The 13,421-nt window shown below is 44.0% G+C and overlaps 1 protein-coding gene across 1 annotated transcript in view; it reads right to left on the reverse strand.

The window, feature by feature from the left end:
- COL4A1 (collagen type IV alpha 1 chain) overlaps window positions 1-13,421 on the reverse strand; it is a gene marked incomplete at its 5' end in the record, with an annotated part of 385,843 nt that overhangs the window by 52,305 nt on the left and 320,117 nt on the right. Inside the window, 7 exons of the mRNA XM_056856619.1 lie at window positions 972-1,025; window positions 2,648-2,692; window positions 4,425-4,484; window positions 4,625-4,660; window positions 6,295-6,384; window positions 6,930-6,971; window positions 10,267-10,302. Coding sequence (XP_056712597.1) covers window positions 972-1,025; window positions 2,648-2,692; window positions 4,425-4,484; window positions 4,625-4,660; window positions 6,295-6,384; window positions 6,930-6,971; window positions 10,267-10,302 — 363 coding nt within the window. The remainder of the gene's footprint in view (window positions 1-971; window positions 1,026-2,647; window positions 2,693-4,424; window positions 4,485-4,624; window positions 4,661-6,294; window positions 6,385-6,929; window positions 6,972-10,266; window positions 10,303-13,421) is intronic.

Raw genomic sequence — 13,421 nt, forward strand, 5'->3', positions numbered from 1 at the left:
CCATAGAAGATTGTAGGGAGTAAGGAAACCCAAGTCATTAAGCCATTATGCACTGCAGCCAAGAAACAAAGGGGAAAGCTACACACAGCCAGATAGCAATAATGCATACCAGCCTGCCCACCCCTCCGCCCTCGATCTTCTTGCACTCCTGGAAGCCTCCACAAGGTACTCCCTGTTGGGCTGTGGCATCCAATCACATCCCGCCCACCCCTTTTCCATGTTTAATAGCACAGTATAGTTCAGAACATGAGTGCAAATTCTGGCATTAACCTTATTGCACTCAAAGATTGTCAAGTACTGCCCCTTAAGCGCCTTATTAGCAAAATGTAAGTCAAGGCTAAAATTCTGTTGGGCTAGTTTTGCTAAACTGGAGTCAGATCAGCAGCTCCCCAGGACATTCAAGGTAGGGTTGCCAATCTGGAGGTGGGGCCTGGAGCTCTCTGGCTATTACAACTGATCTACAGACTACAGGGATCAGTTCCTCTGGAGAAAATGGCATCTTTGGAGTGTGGGCTCTAAGGCATCATGTCCTGCTGAGCTCCCTCCCCCCCTCCCAAGCTCTGCCCTCCACAGGCTCCACCCCCAAAATCTCCAGGTCTTTCCCAACCCAGAGCTGTCAACCCTACTTCCAGGGCTCATCTGCAAAAGAAAGAACAAAAGCAAGATTTTTTAACCTGCCCTGTGTACAGTCGAACTTTAATGGTGATATTGCTCCACTCTGCAAGTTAAACACAATACAAATGCTACTTAAAGGTATTTCTGCATCATTGTGTTTAAATGGTTATGCTTTGTGCCAGGTTGTTTCAGGCCTGTATCAGATTTCTGCATGTTTTCAGATTTCTGCAATCCCAACTCTATTGCGCTATTTTATTAGATGTCCATGCTGTTGACTGTATTTGACTTACACTATGTAATCCGCCCTGAGTCTGAGTGAGAAAGTAAAGGCATGTCTTCAGAATGTATCCCCTTACCTTAGAGCCATGTGTACCAGGCAATCCTGGGAATCCTGGAGGGCCACTTAGTCCCTAGAGGGATAGCAGAAAAAAATACCAACAAAAGTACGTTATCAATTACTGTTCCCTATAACAGAACTAAGATAAATATTACTTTCATGGTACTTCCACAAAATCTCCTTCCACAAAGTATGACTACATCTTATTCAAGGCATGTGACTAAACCTGAACCCCAACACAAAAGCTGAGTTGGGGGTGGGGGGGACATGCTCTGTGAACCAAAACTGAGCCAGAAAGAAAATCTCTCCTTGCCTTGAACTTGAATCAAAGCCCAGTTCCTTGATATAAAAATGGCAACTGGTTCATAATAAGCAGTTAATAACTAGAAGTTATTTTCCCACGGTGCGAAAATGGAAAATGGAAAATGGAAAAAAGTTAATGTTCTAACTTAACTTTCCCCATACCTGTCAAGGTTATCCATTTTATAGGAGTTACTGGGCAACTGAAGGAGTTCCTGGCATTAGCCAAAGCCTGCAGGATTGGTAATCAAACCTTGTCCACCAGCCACTCAGCATGGCCTGCCTGGGACTGCAAGCCCCCCCCCCCGGGGCACCAGGCAGGGGTCAAGCAGTGGGCAGGCCACAATATATCTATGTGAAATGTATCTGAACTCGGGTTGCCAGGTCCCCCCTCTCCTCCGGCGGGAGGCTTTTGGAGCAGAGCTGCGGGGATCGCGTGCCGGCACGCGCTCCTCACTTCCAGTTTACACCCGGAAGGGCTGCATCGCATTTGAGTGGTGAAAGGCCCCTCGCGATGTGGCACTTCCGGGTGTAAACGCATTGCAAGGGGCCTTTTACTGCTCAAACTGTTTTGCCAGTTTGAGTGGTAAAAGGCCCCTTGCAATGCGTTTACACCCGGAAGTGCAGCATCGCGAGGGGCCTTTCACCACTCAAACTCACCGATGTGCCACGGTGTACAGGCGTGTGTGCACATTTGCCCGCCGACCCTCAGCTGGTCAACGGGCAGCGGGGTGGATTGGCGGGGGTTGGCACTTGGCAACTGGGCACTTGGCAACCCTAATCTGAACAGCTTCAGACTAGAGTTTGAATTGAGCGTATGAAACTGTTTTAAAAAGTTGGCATCCATGTCTGAATCACACTGGGGAACTAAAAACAACTAAGGAATGTGACTTGGAAGAGGAACAAACCCCCAAGAGAAGGCTTTAAGACAGGGGTGTCAAACATAAAGCCTGGGGGCCGAATCCAGCCCCTTGAGAGCTCTTATCTGGCCCGCGAGCCAGCCGAGGCAGCCACCCCCTGCTCCCGATCTATGCTGGTAAGCACGTTGCAGGCTTGCCAGCTGAAGCCACCACCCCTACCTAGTCCCAAGGTGTCAATGATCAAAGACTGCTAAATAAAAGAGGATACTGTAAAAGTGTTATTGTGTTAAGCATTGTTTGTATTTTAAGTTAAAAAATAAAGTAAAAAAAATACTATCATTAATTGGCTTTGCCTGTGTCTTCTATAAAGTTTGAATCTCTGGTATCTGGCATTAAATTTTATGGTACACACGGCCCGGCCCGATAAAAGTTATATTTATGTCATATCCAGCCCTTGTAACTAATAAGTTCAACATCCCTGCTTTAAGAAGCATGTAAAAGGAAGACAATATGGAAGACAAAGTAAAATACATACAGTATTTCCCTTTCCTCCGTCCTCTCCATCTTTCCCAGGTCTTCCCTGTAACATGAGAATTTTCATTAATTTGCTCAAAAAACCCCAACTATGATATGAAATGTTAAGATTACAGAATTGAGCACCAGGCCAAGATCCACACACACACACCCCGACAGATGGCAAAAGGCCGCCGAAATGCCACAGTACCATCCGCAAGTGTCTTCCCTACAGATGCTCAAGCTTTGCACGTCTACAACCAGCTTGGCTGTCAAAAGAAAGAACCTTCTTTCAATAATACTTGCTGTACGTTAAATGACAGGGGCCTCTACCAACAAGGGAAAAACCATTTGTGGCAACAGATCTCCATGCACAGACACATCTCTATTGGTATCTGCGTCTGAGTTTCTACCTGTGTCTGTGTCTCTATCTGTGTTTCTCTCTGTGTCTGAGTCTATCTACCTGTCTCTCTCTCTCTGTTTATGTCTTCATCTGTGAATATGTGTGTCTATCTGAGAATCCATGTCTGTCTCTCTGTGTGTGTCTCTATCTGTGGGTCTATTCAAGCCTGTGTCTCTATCTCTGTCTCTAACTGTGCCTATCCCTATCTGCCTATCTGAGCCTTGGTCTCTATCTGTGTCCGTGCATCTATCTATGCCTGTGTTACTATCTGGGACTGTCTATCTGTGAATCTGTGCGTCTATCAGAGAATCTGCGTCTCTCTGTGTGTGTCTGTATCTCTATTTGTGTCTCTAGGTCTCTGACTCTCTCTATGTGTGTATCTGTTTCTCTGTCTGTGCCTGTGTGTCTATCTCTATCTGTTTCTACCTGTGTGTATCTGTATCTCCATATGTAGCTGTGTCTCTATGTCTCTACCTGTGTATCTGTATCTCTATCCGTGTCTGTGTATCTGTGTCTGTGTCTCTATATGTGTATCTCTGTATCTCCATTAGGGGTCTGCAACATTTTTCCCCTAGTATTTTTCAGATTCGGGTATTTTAGACCTGAACATTTTTGAAAAAGCAAAAAAAAAAAAAAAAAAGCCAAATATTCATGCCAGTACATGGGGATTTTTGCCTTTTTTTTTTCAACTATCCAAATATTTTAGGCTCCATTAAAGTCTATGGGGAAAATTTTGGGGTTCTAGGGAAGCTGTTTTTCAAGGTAGAGACACAAAATTTGCAACATAGCTGCAGGTGACTCCTTAGAAGAACCCCAAGTCTGGTAAAGTTTGGGTCAGGGAGTCCAATTCTATGGGCCCCAAAGGGGTGCCTCATCTATCAAATGGAGTTTTCAATTGTTTCCCATGGAAGATGGGGGATAGCCCCTTTGGGGGCCCAAAGGATTGGACTCCCTGACCCAAACCAAATTATTTAAAAATAAACTAATTATTTCAGACCATTTGATGCCTTCTTCTCCAGACAGCAGGCAAGCAGCAGGAATCAAATCCAGGCAGGCAGTAATCCAAGGGATGCAGCTTAATCTAGATAGCTGGGGTTTTTTTCCGGTTCGGCATATCCGAATGCACACCTCTAATCTCTATCAGAGTATCTGCGTCTGGGGCTCTGTCTGTACATCTCTATCTCTGTATCTGTGTCTCTATAAGTATCTTTGTCTGGGTCTTTATCTGTGTCCATGTTTCCATCTGCATCTGTGTCTCTGTATTTGTGTCTGTTTCTCTATCAGTGGAATTACTGGTAGTACACATATTTAAATCTTAATGGGATTACCCAGGACATTTAATAATACTCTGTGAAAAACAAAAGCAAATAGATGAATAAACAGCATGCATACGTACCCTTGGACCTGGTTTCCCAGGTTCACCTTTCTCTCCTTTGATACTTAAGCCTGGTGATCCCTTTACAAAAAGATTATATTGATGTTATCCATATTTCATTAATTTCAATATTAATTCTAAAATACCCAAAACTAATCCCCCAATGATATGTTTATCACCATACTATAAAAGAAGCAAACAACAGGCCTGATGTTACTCACTGGAAAGCCAGGATCTCCCTTTTCACCAGAATCACCCTGTTAAAATCAGAAGAAACAGCAAATGAACAAACCACAGTTTTGTAGGTCTTCACTGAACTCTTTGTAGTACCTCCAACTACACCTGCATACCAGAGCATACTCTAATCAGGCCATATACTGGGATCAGCTGCTAAGTGCTTGATGAGTTCGGGGAAAGATTTTCTTGGGCTATCAGTTTTCGATGTGATTGGGGAAAGGATAAAGCAGAGAATTCTTCTTTCTCTTTAAACAGTAGAAATTCCTTTGCCTTCTGAGTTATACCTCAATGAAGAAACTGAAAAATGGAAAAGAGAAATCCCTAGAATTCTGGAAGTTGTTCGCTGTGTCCAGTTCCCTAAAACAAGCCTACTTGTCAATACACAGTCAATAATTTTCTATTCCTATCCACCATTCCATGGCTTGTCTACCACCTGCCATCCATAGATTCTTCTCCCTTGCACCTAACCTGTTTCCCTTTTCCTTCTTCGTTTTCATGTCCTAACCTCTCTACTTCGTCTTTCTTTCTTTCCTTCTTTCCTTCTTTCCCTCTCTTCCTTCTCTTCCTTCTCTTCCTTCTCTTCCTTCTCTTCCTTCTCTTCCTTCCTTCCTTCCTTCCTTCCTTCCTTCCTTCCTTCCTTCCTTCCTCTTTTCTGACCTACAGGTCAATCAATCCCATCTAGGAATAAGAGGAAGAAAGGAAGAATTCAAGCCAGAGAGGGCCTCTCCACCTTCAGTAGTTCAATGCCAACTCTCTTCACATCTTCCCTGTGCTATTTTCAGGATGCAGCTATCAGATCTAAGGGCCAGACCTGATCCTTAGCATGAAGATGAAGATGTGGAACCCTTCCCCAGTTTTGCCCCTCAAACTCCTTATTTCCTCAATCCAAAACTGGGCTGGAAGGAAACCACATGGGCAACAGATAGGGGGAAGAAAAGTAGGAATAATTCAGCTCCCCTCATTCATATGCTCCTTTTGATGATAAAATGAGATGTGCACAATTGCCGCTACTTTATAAGGGCATATAGCTAGAAGGAAAAGGGCTACTTAGAAGCAGGAGGGCCTACTTCTTACTGTGCATGCACCAATATTCTGCACATGTGCAAATGCCAACACATTCTACATATGCACAGGCAAAATGGACGAGATAGATGGTGAGAGCCTGTTTGCTCCCTCCTCAGTTACTGTGTGGTGACGGCGGCATGAGTCATACCTCATCCTATACCATGATTACTGAGGTGACTGTGGATCAAAAGAATCTCCAGTCACAAAAGTCCCAGAGCGAATTATTTACTTACACAAAAAGAAAAGAAAAACAAGGTGCAAATACCATTTATTTCTAGTTTAACGTCTTCATTAATCCTCGTCATAATTTTTGGATACAATACCATTAATAAAATGGTGGAAAGTGCCGTCAAATCGCAGCTGACTTACGGTGACCCCATGAGGTTTTCAAGGCAAGAGGCGAACAGAGGTGGGTTTGCCTTTGCCTGCCTCTGCGTAGCAACCCCGGACTTCCCTGGTGGTTTCCCATCCAAGTACTAACCGGGGCCAACTCTGCTTAGCTTCCGAGGTCTGATGAGATCAAGCCAGCATGGACCATCCACATCAGGGCACCATTAATATACACAGCAATAAAAGCCCATGATCTTACTTTCTCTCCTTGTATGGCTATGGTCCCTTTTTCTTGCTGCTGTGGGGTACCTCCTTGGGGTCCTGGAGGGCCCGTAACTCCTCGTTCACCCTAAACATGCCACAAACAAACAAACACATCAGCAGCTAACATTGCAGGCTTCATAGCCAGAAAAAAAATACTGAGGAAAAAATACAATTAAAACTATTCTACTCACTTCAAACTTTATTTATTTTTTAAAAAATAATTATGGTCTAACAAGAGTTGAGACCCCCAATAACTTGGAAAGGTCAATCAGCTGATGCCCATCCTTCCATTGTGTATGACTGTGACCCAAGAGACTTTGGTCTTTTAGAAAAGGCGGCCAATCTCTGCATGGGAAAGCTGAACTAACCGTTGCCAATGTGGCGGACCTATTTTCTCTGAAGACACCTAAGCCTTTAAGAAAACTTGGTCGCCATCCAAACATCCTGCTTCAAGGAATCCCATCAGCCAGAGTAGTTCTTTGAAGGATGAATGGGTGACTTGCAGCAGAGGTCTGGCTAGACAGAGAAGTGGGCCCACGACCCACAGGTGAGTTCCGCAAGCACTCCAGTTGTGTGCTCCCAACGGCCACTAAAAGCGTAGATGGATGGCTTTCAAAAGGACAAGCTTACCTTTTCGCCTTTTGGTCCTTGGAAACTTAAGCCCATATGGCCCTGGCGGCAAAGAGAGGAAGTGTTTTTATAAAAGAAAACCCGCTCGGGTTTTGTTTTCAGATACAGTCTTATGCTTTGCTTCTCAAGCAAAATATTAGCTTACCAACACCAACTGAGCAAATTAAGTGACAGTAAATTAGGTCTTACTGATTAAATAAACACATTAATTTCCGTGTCTCCCTTGCAATACTGTAATAATCTGCTGATCAATCTCTAATTCTTGGTTTGTTGCTGTAAACTGTAAGTTCTCAAATATACAAATCCATGTCATTACTGTCTATAATTGAATTTTATTTGCAGTGCCCTTAAATCAGTTATTTCTTCAGCTGTGAAAAAGTGTTATGATTGAATAATTCATGATAAACTGGGGATTTTCCTTATTTTAACCTTTTTAACCTCATTTTGCCACATGACTATGGAGAGTCTGATGGTTCTTATAAAAATAGCTGTGATGTTTTTAGCAATTGTGGGATGATTAGGAATATAGACTGCCTGCATCATCTACTCCAGGGATCCCCAACCTTTTTGAGCCTGTGGGCACCTTTTGGAATCCTAATGCAATATGGTGGGCGCAACAACAAAACATGGAGGCGGGGCCACGCACACACACCCAGAGGAGATTCAACTGCAGGGCAGAAGAGGAGTTATTTTAAAAATTCACTGGGAAAGCGAAGTGAGAATGGTGCTATTTACACAGCCCAAATAATGCGCTTTCAATCCACTTTCAATGCACTTTGAAGGTGGATTTTACTGTGTGAACTGGCAAAATCCACTTGCAAACGACCGTTAAGGTGCAGTGAAAGTGGATTGAAAGTGCATTATTTGGGCTGTGTAAGGGGTTACCGCATTATGTATTCCCAGTGATGCATTAAGAGTTTGAAAATGTTATAAAAAACACAGCTTTAAAAGGGTTTTTGGATGCCACTGCTAAAAAATGGTTGGAAGACGTCTTCACAGCTAAAGGGGCCAAACAAAGTGCGAACAGTATTTTTAATACTCTTAATACATCGGTGGGAATTCATAGAAAGTATGAACAGTATTTTTTATAACATTTTCAAACTCTTAATACATCGCTGGGAATACATAATGCGGTAACCCCCTAAATAGCACCCCTGAGAGAGAATAAAACCAAACCTGGTGGCAGCTGCTGCTGCTGCTGCAAAGTTGTTTAAATCTGTGCAATCAGATCTCCAATGTTCTATTAGAAGCTATACTGGGCCAGAGCTCCACCTTGCTCCCCCTACTCTCTGAAAACATTTTGCGGGCACCAAGTAAGGTACTGGTGGGCACCGTGGCGCCCATGAGCACCACGGTGGGGACCCCTGGTCTACTCCCTTGACTGCAGGGAGAAAAGAAATATGTGCCAGACCTCAACATATCACAGAGTTCTTGAGCCAGCTGGATGATAACTGGTCATTTGGTACATCGAGACCAGCCTCAGCATGGAGGAGAAATGGTGAGCAGTTGCTAAAACTGGTCATTTGGTACATCAAGACCAGACTCAGCATGGAGGGTAACTGGTCAGCAGTTGCTGCCACAAAGGCAAAGCAGTCAGCCTCAACCATCTTTGCAAAGTTGGAAAGCCCTTGGTTTTGCGGTCACACAAAGCCCTGGTTTGGGTCTTTTCCACCCATTCAGGGTTTCACCAAAAGAAACCAACCTTACTATTATGAAAGGGAAAAATAGGCATCTACTAGCAGACTGGGTGGGGGAAATTCAGTTCCCTCTCCCATCCCCACCCTCTCTGGCCCTAGTATGAACTTGGGTTGCGCATGGCTGCAATTTACTCTTCCAACACATTGAAAAGACATGATCACATCTCACCCATCATCTTGTCTAGCTTGACCCTAACAGACTTGTAGATGCGTTCCTGCCTCTGGATACAAGAGTTGGGCATTCCAGTTGCTGTAGGGCTGATGCCTGGTGCTTCGGAACAAATTAAGCCACCCAGTCCCTCGAGGTCAGCCTTGTCTCTTCAGGCTGGTATCAGGTGGAGGTCTTTTGTATCACTTCCCCGTCTGACCCTTTTAACTGGAGATGCCAGGGATTGAACCTGAGACCTTCTGCATGCAAGAATCCTATTGTGCAAATCTTGTACCACTGAATATGTTAATACTTATGCTATGCTTCAGTTCTTTCTGGTGGTTCCAGACTTCTAAAATCCTAATGCTAATTATTACATGATATAAATCTAAATATTATTCCTGCAGATCTATCCCCATTGTTGAACATAATCAAAATAGCCTTCCCATTTTCGTAAAAATTCATCAGTTGACCTCTCTTTTATCATACTAGTCAGCTTAGCCAATACAGCAAATTCTTCCATTTTCTGTCGCCACCTTTCCACATCTGGAATATCTTCCTGTTTCCAAAATGTTGCCAAGACCAGTCTAGCCGCCGTTGTCATATAACCAAATAATTCTCCCATATTTTTGTCCATTATATGAGGTTCAATTCCTAATAACATAGTCTCTGGATTCAACGGAAATTTGATCTTTAAAACATTCTGCATTTCTTGATGTATTTGTATCAAAAATTTCTTGATTTCCTTACATGTCACCACATATGAAAATATGTTCCATCTATGTCTTTGCACTTCCAACACCGACTATCATATGACTCGTCCATTTTTTGTATGTCCATCAGTGTGATGTACCATCTAAAAAATTGTTTATACCAGTTTTCACGTAAATTATTACTGGCCGTAAATTTAATAGATTTAGTCCAAAGTTTTTTCCATTGCTGAAGAAGGAAATTATTTTGTGAACTATAAGGGCAATGAAAAATTCTTGAGATGTAAGATGAACAGACTCTCTGAAGGATTATAAACTGTGTATGAATGTATGTGTGATTATATGTTTGTTTGTTTGAAAAATTTAATAAAATATGTTTTAAAAAAATCCTAATGCGTTGGTTATTGAATGCCCCATCTTGTCGGTTGTATTGACTCACTATGTGTAATCTGCCTTGAGTCCCCGTGAGAAAGGCGGACTATAAATAACGTAAATAAATGAATAAATACCACCGAGCCATGGCGCCTCCCGAAATGAAGCTGCCTTATACAGATACTCTTTCACGATCAATATAGCCCACTCTAATAGTCAGCAGCTCTCCAGGATCCCAGGGCTGAGGTTCTCCTGAGGGGATCTTTTAACAGGAGATGCTGGGGATTGAACCTGGGATCTTCTGCATGCCTAGCAGATGCTTTCCCACCGAGTCATGATTTCTGTAAGGAAACGGATGCCTAGGAAAACGCATTTCAAACATCTGCATTATTGACTGAGTTCATCCTTACCTTCTCCCCTGGTGAGCCAGGTGGCCCTGGAGGACCCTGCAAAAAGAGTACATTTTATTAATTCCACCTTTTATTAATTCTCTTCAGGTCGGCTACTTCTTTAACCAAGAGTGACTTAATAAGAGGGGTCACCATTTCTATTACATTTTTATTCCAACCTGCCGCCACAGCTCGGAGTGACAGACAACACTCTCCTCACCTCCGTTTTATCCTCACCACAACCCTGTGATGGAAAGGCTGGGGCTGAGGGCTCAAAGACAAAGATCAGATATCTAGTTTTCTGCACTGAAAACAAATGGCAGGCCCATGCAGCCTCTATTGGCCTTGGAGAGCTGCAGGGCAGGTAGAGGGGATTGGATCCTTCAGCTTCTGCTTGGTTTTGCTATGCAAAAGTAGCTCCCCATTCCCCTCTTCAATTTTGAAGTTGAAAAGACAAGTCTTTTAAAACACACATATTTCTGCATTTGAAATGCTAAATGACAGCATGTAGAGGTTAAGAGAGGCAGACTCTAATCTAGAGAATCTGGTTTGATTCCCCGCTCCTCCACGTGAAGCCTACTGGGTGACCTCAGGCCAGTCACAGTTCCCTGAGAACTCTCTCAGCCCTGCCTGCCTCACAAGGAGCCTGTTGTGGGACATGGGGAAGGTAAGGTGATTCTACACCACTTTGAGACTCCTCACAGTAGAGAAAACTGGGGTATAAAAACCAACTCTTCTTCTTCTAATACCAAAGCCGAGACCCCAGTTTCAAATATGATACCTGAGTCTCTAGTCAGTTATTGTATTTGAAACTGGGTTCTTTGCCAACCCCTTTTACCTTCTCTGCATTGTCCCAAGGCAACTTGAGGCCACCATTTGCATTTTGTGGGCAAAATGAGATGTCTATATTTCAACTTGTTTGAGTCCAGAGAAAGAGTGACTCACCCAGGGGTTCCATGTGAGCATCATGGGAATTTGAGCCCGCTGAATTTCCCAGTCTTAACACTCTAGACTGCCCTGGCTTGCACTGGCTTTCCATTGGATCTGCTCTGAACAGAGTTTGCACAAGATTGAAACCAACGACTAAAAATGCTGTCAGCTGTATCCTCGGAGAGCCGACCTGGCTCAAAGCCAACTCCGCAGAATTCATTGCTTTGATTCCTTTATAAGTCACAGCCCAGAGAATAAAAGTCTTTGGGAAAAGAGACTGAACTGACATCTTTTCGTATTTATTCCCAATCACTGTAATTAAATTTGCTGCACTGACAAAGCCAGACAGTGGCTTCGGGCCTGCATTTACTGTGTCCACAATTCATGGTGCCTGGAGGGATATTTTTTCAGTTGTGTGAGTGGAGTGAACTTTCATACACGCAGGCACAATAACAAGCAGCTGCATGCAGATCTGGCAAGCCAAGTCAGAGGCTGCTGGGACTTAGCTCACGCCACCAGATTCTCCTCAACAGAGAAGGGAAACTCTGGAAAGAACAGTCCAGTGGGCACTACCACACCATTAATGAAGAAGAAGAGTTGGTTTTTATATGCCGACTTTCTCTACCACTTATGGAAGAATCTAACCGGCTTACAATCACCTTCCCTTCCCCTCCCCACAACATACCCCTTGAGAGGTAGATGGGGCAGAGAGAGCCGTGACTACCCCAAGCTCACCCCGCTGGCTTCATGTGGAGGAGTGGGGAATCAAACCTAGTTCTCCAGATTAGACTCCCTCGCTCTTAACCACTACACCACGATGGCTCTCATAAAGCTGAAATTCTAAGCACATTTCCTAATAAATCCCAAACCTGCAATATTTTCACTCATAACCCTTGGACTGTATTCAGAGGTCATGCAAAGCTGCAGTTACACAAATATGGCTTTTAGCTGCTTTGGGTTCCCATTGGAGACAAAGGTAGGGTATAAATGAAGCAAATAAATAAAAACGCATACATAAAACAAATAATAAAGTGGAGGGCTTTTAAAAGAACTGTACACAGACCAGGATTCTAAAGTGGAACTCCAGTTCATGGAGGCCCTGGTATTTGAAGAAGAAGAAGAGTTGTTTTTTATATGCCGACTTTCTCTACCACTTAAGGAAGAATCAAATCGGCCCTCCCTACAACAGAGGTAGGTGGGGCTGAGAGAGCTGTGACAAACCCAAGGTCACCCAGCTGGCTTTGAGTGTAGGAGTGGGGCAACAAATCTAATTCACCAGATTAGCGTCCACCGCTCATGTGGAGGAGTGGGGAATCGAACCCGGTTCTCCAGATCAGAGTCCACCGTTCCAAACCACCGCTCGTAACCACTACACCACACTGCCGTGGAGGTCACAGTGAACTGCAACTTGTTCAGAACAGGATGCTTTGCCTCAAGCTCTGTGCAATGGAAAGAGGGAGAGACAGAGGGGGAGGGAGAGGTGTGTAGAAGCGCAGCAAGGCGACTGGAGTTTGATTGCAGCTCGTTTTCCATCCAGAGCTTATAAAGCCACATCCAATGGAGGCCCCAGCAGTTTGCATGTTCATTACAGTGCCTCACAGAAAATGACAAATATGAAGATGGATCCCAGAGGGAAAGACAATCTTCCACAGGAGGAAAGACTGAAAACGAGGAGCATGCCTTTGGGAACGGAACGGCTATGCAGGAAAGTCTTACATTTAAATTGATTATTAAGCAATATGATGTCCTGCGTGCAATTTTTAATGCGGAAGTTGAGTTGCAATTCTTGTATTTCTATGGAAACACCGGAGATATTGGCAGGAACTGAAGCTACTCTGCGCTGAGGAGGGGACCTGGATTCTGGGCCAGCGCTACCCCTGTTGGGTTAGTGACATATATCAGACAGAAAATTTTAGCGACTGCCTGTATAGGGAATGCCGCCACTCTGAGGGCCCGCTGGGCCATACGGTAGAGTACAAATACACCGACAAAACAGACTGTCCTTGACTTCCAGCTTCTGGCAATCAGCTGTATTCTTGGAGCCCACTGAGAATTAGGACATATTCTTAATGAATCTTCCCTCACTGTACCACCGGTCCAGCTGCTGATCAATGTATTTAAACCCTGGTGCGTTTTGCTATTAACTGCTGATCATAGTAGCCACTGTTACAGGATCACAGGGCTCCAAGAGAGCCTTGTCCTCACCTCACAAAGGAACCACATGCCTGCACACAACAACCCAGCCC

The sequence above is a fragment of the Euleptes europaea genome, chromosome 10 (genome assembly GCF_029931775.1).
Source record: "Euleptes europaea isolate rEulEur1 chromosome 10, rEulEur1.hap1, whole genome shotgun sequence".
In the NCBI taxonomy this organism is placed as follows: Eukaryota; Metazoa; Chordata; class Lepidosauria; order Squamata; family Sphaerodactylidae; genus Euleptes; species Euleptes europaea.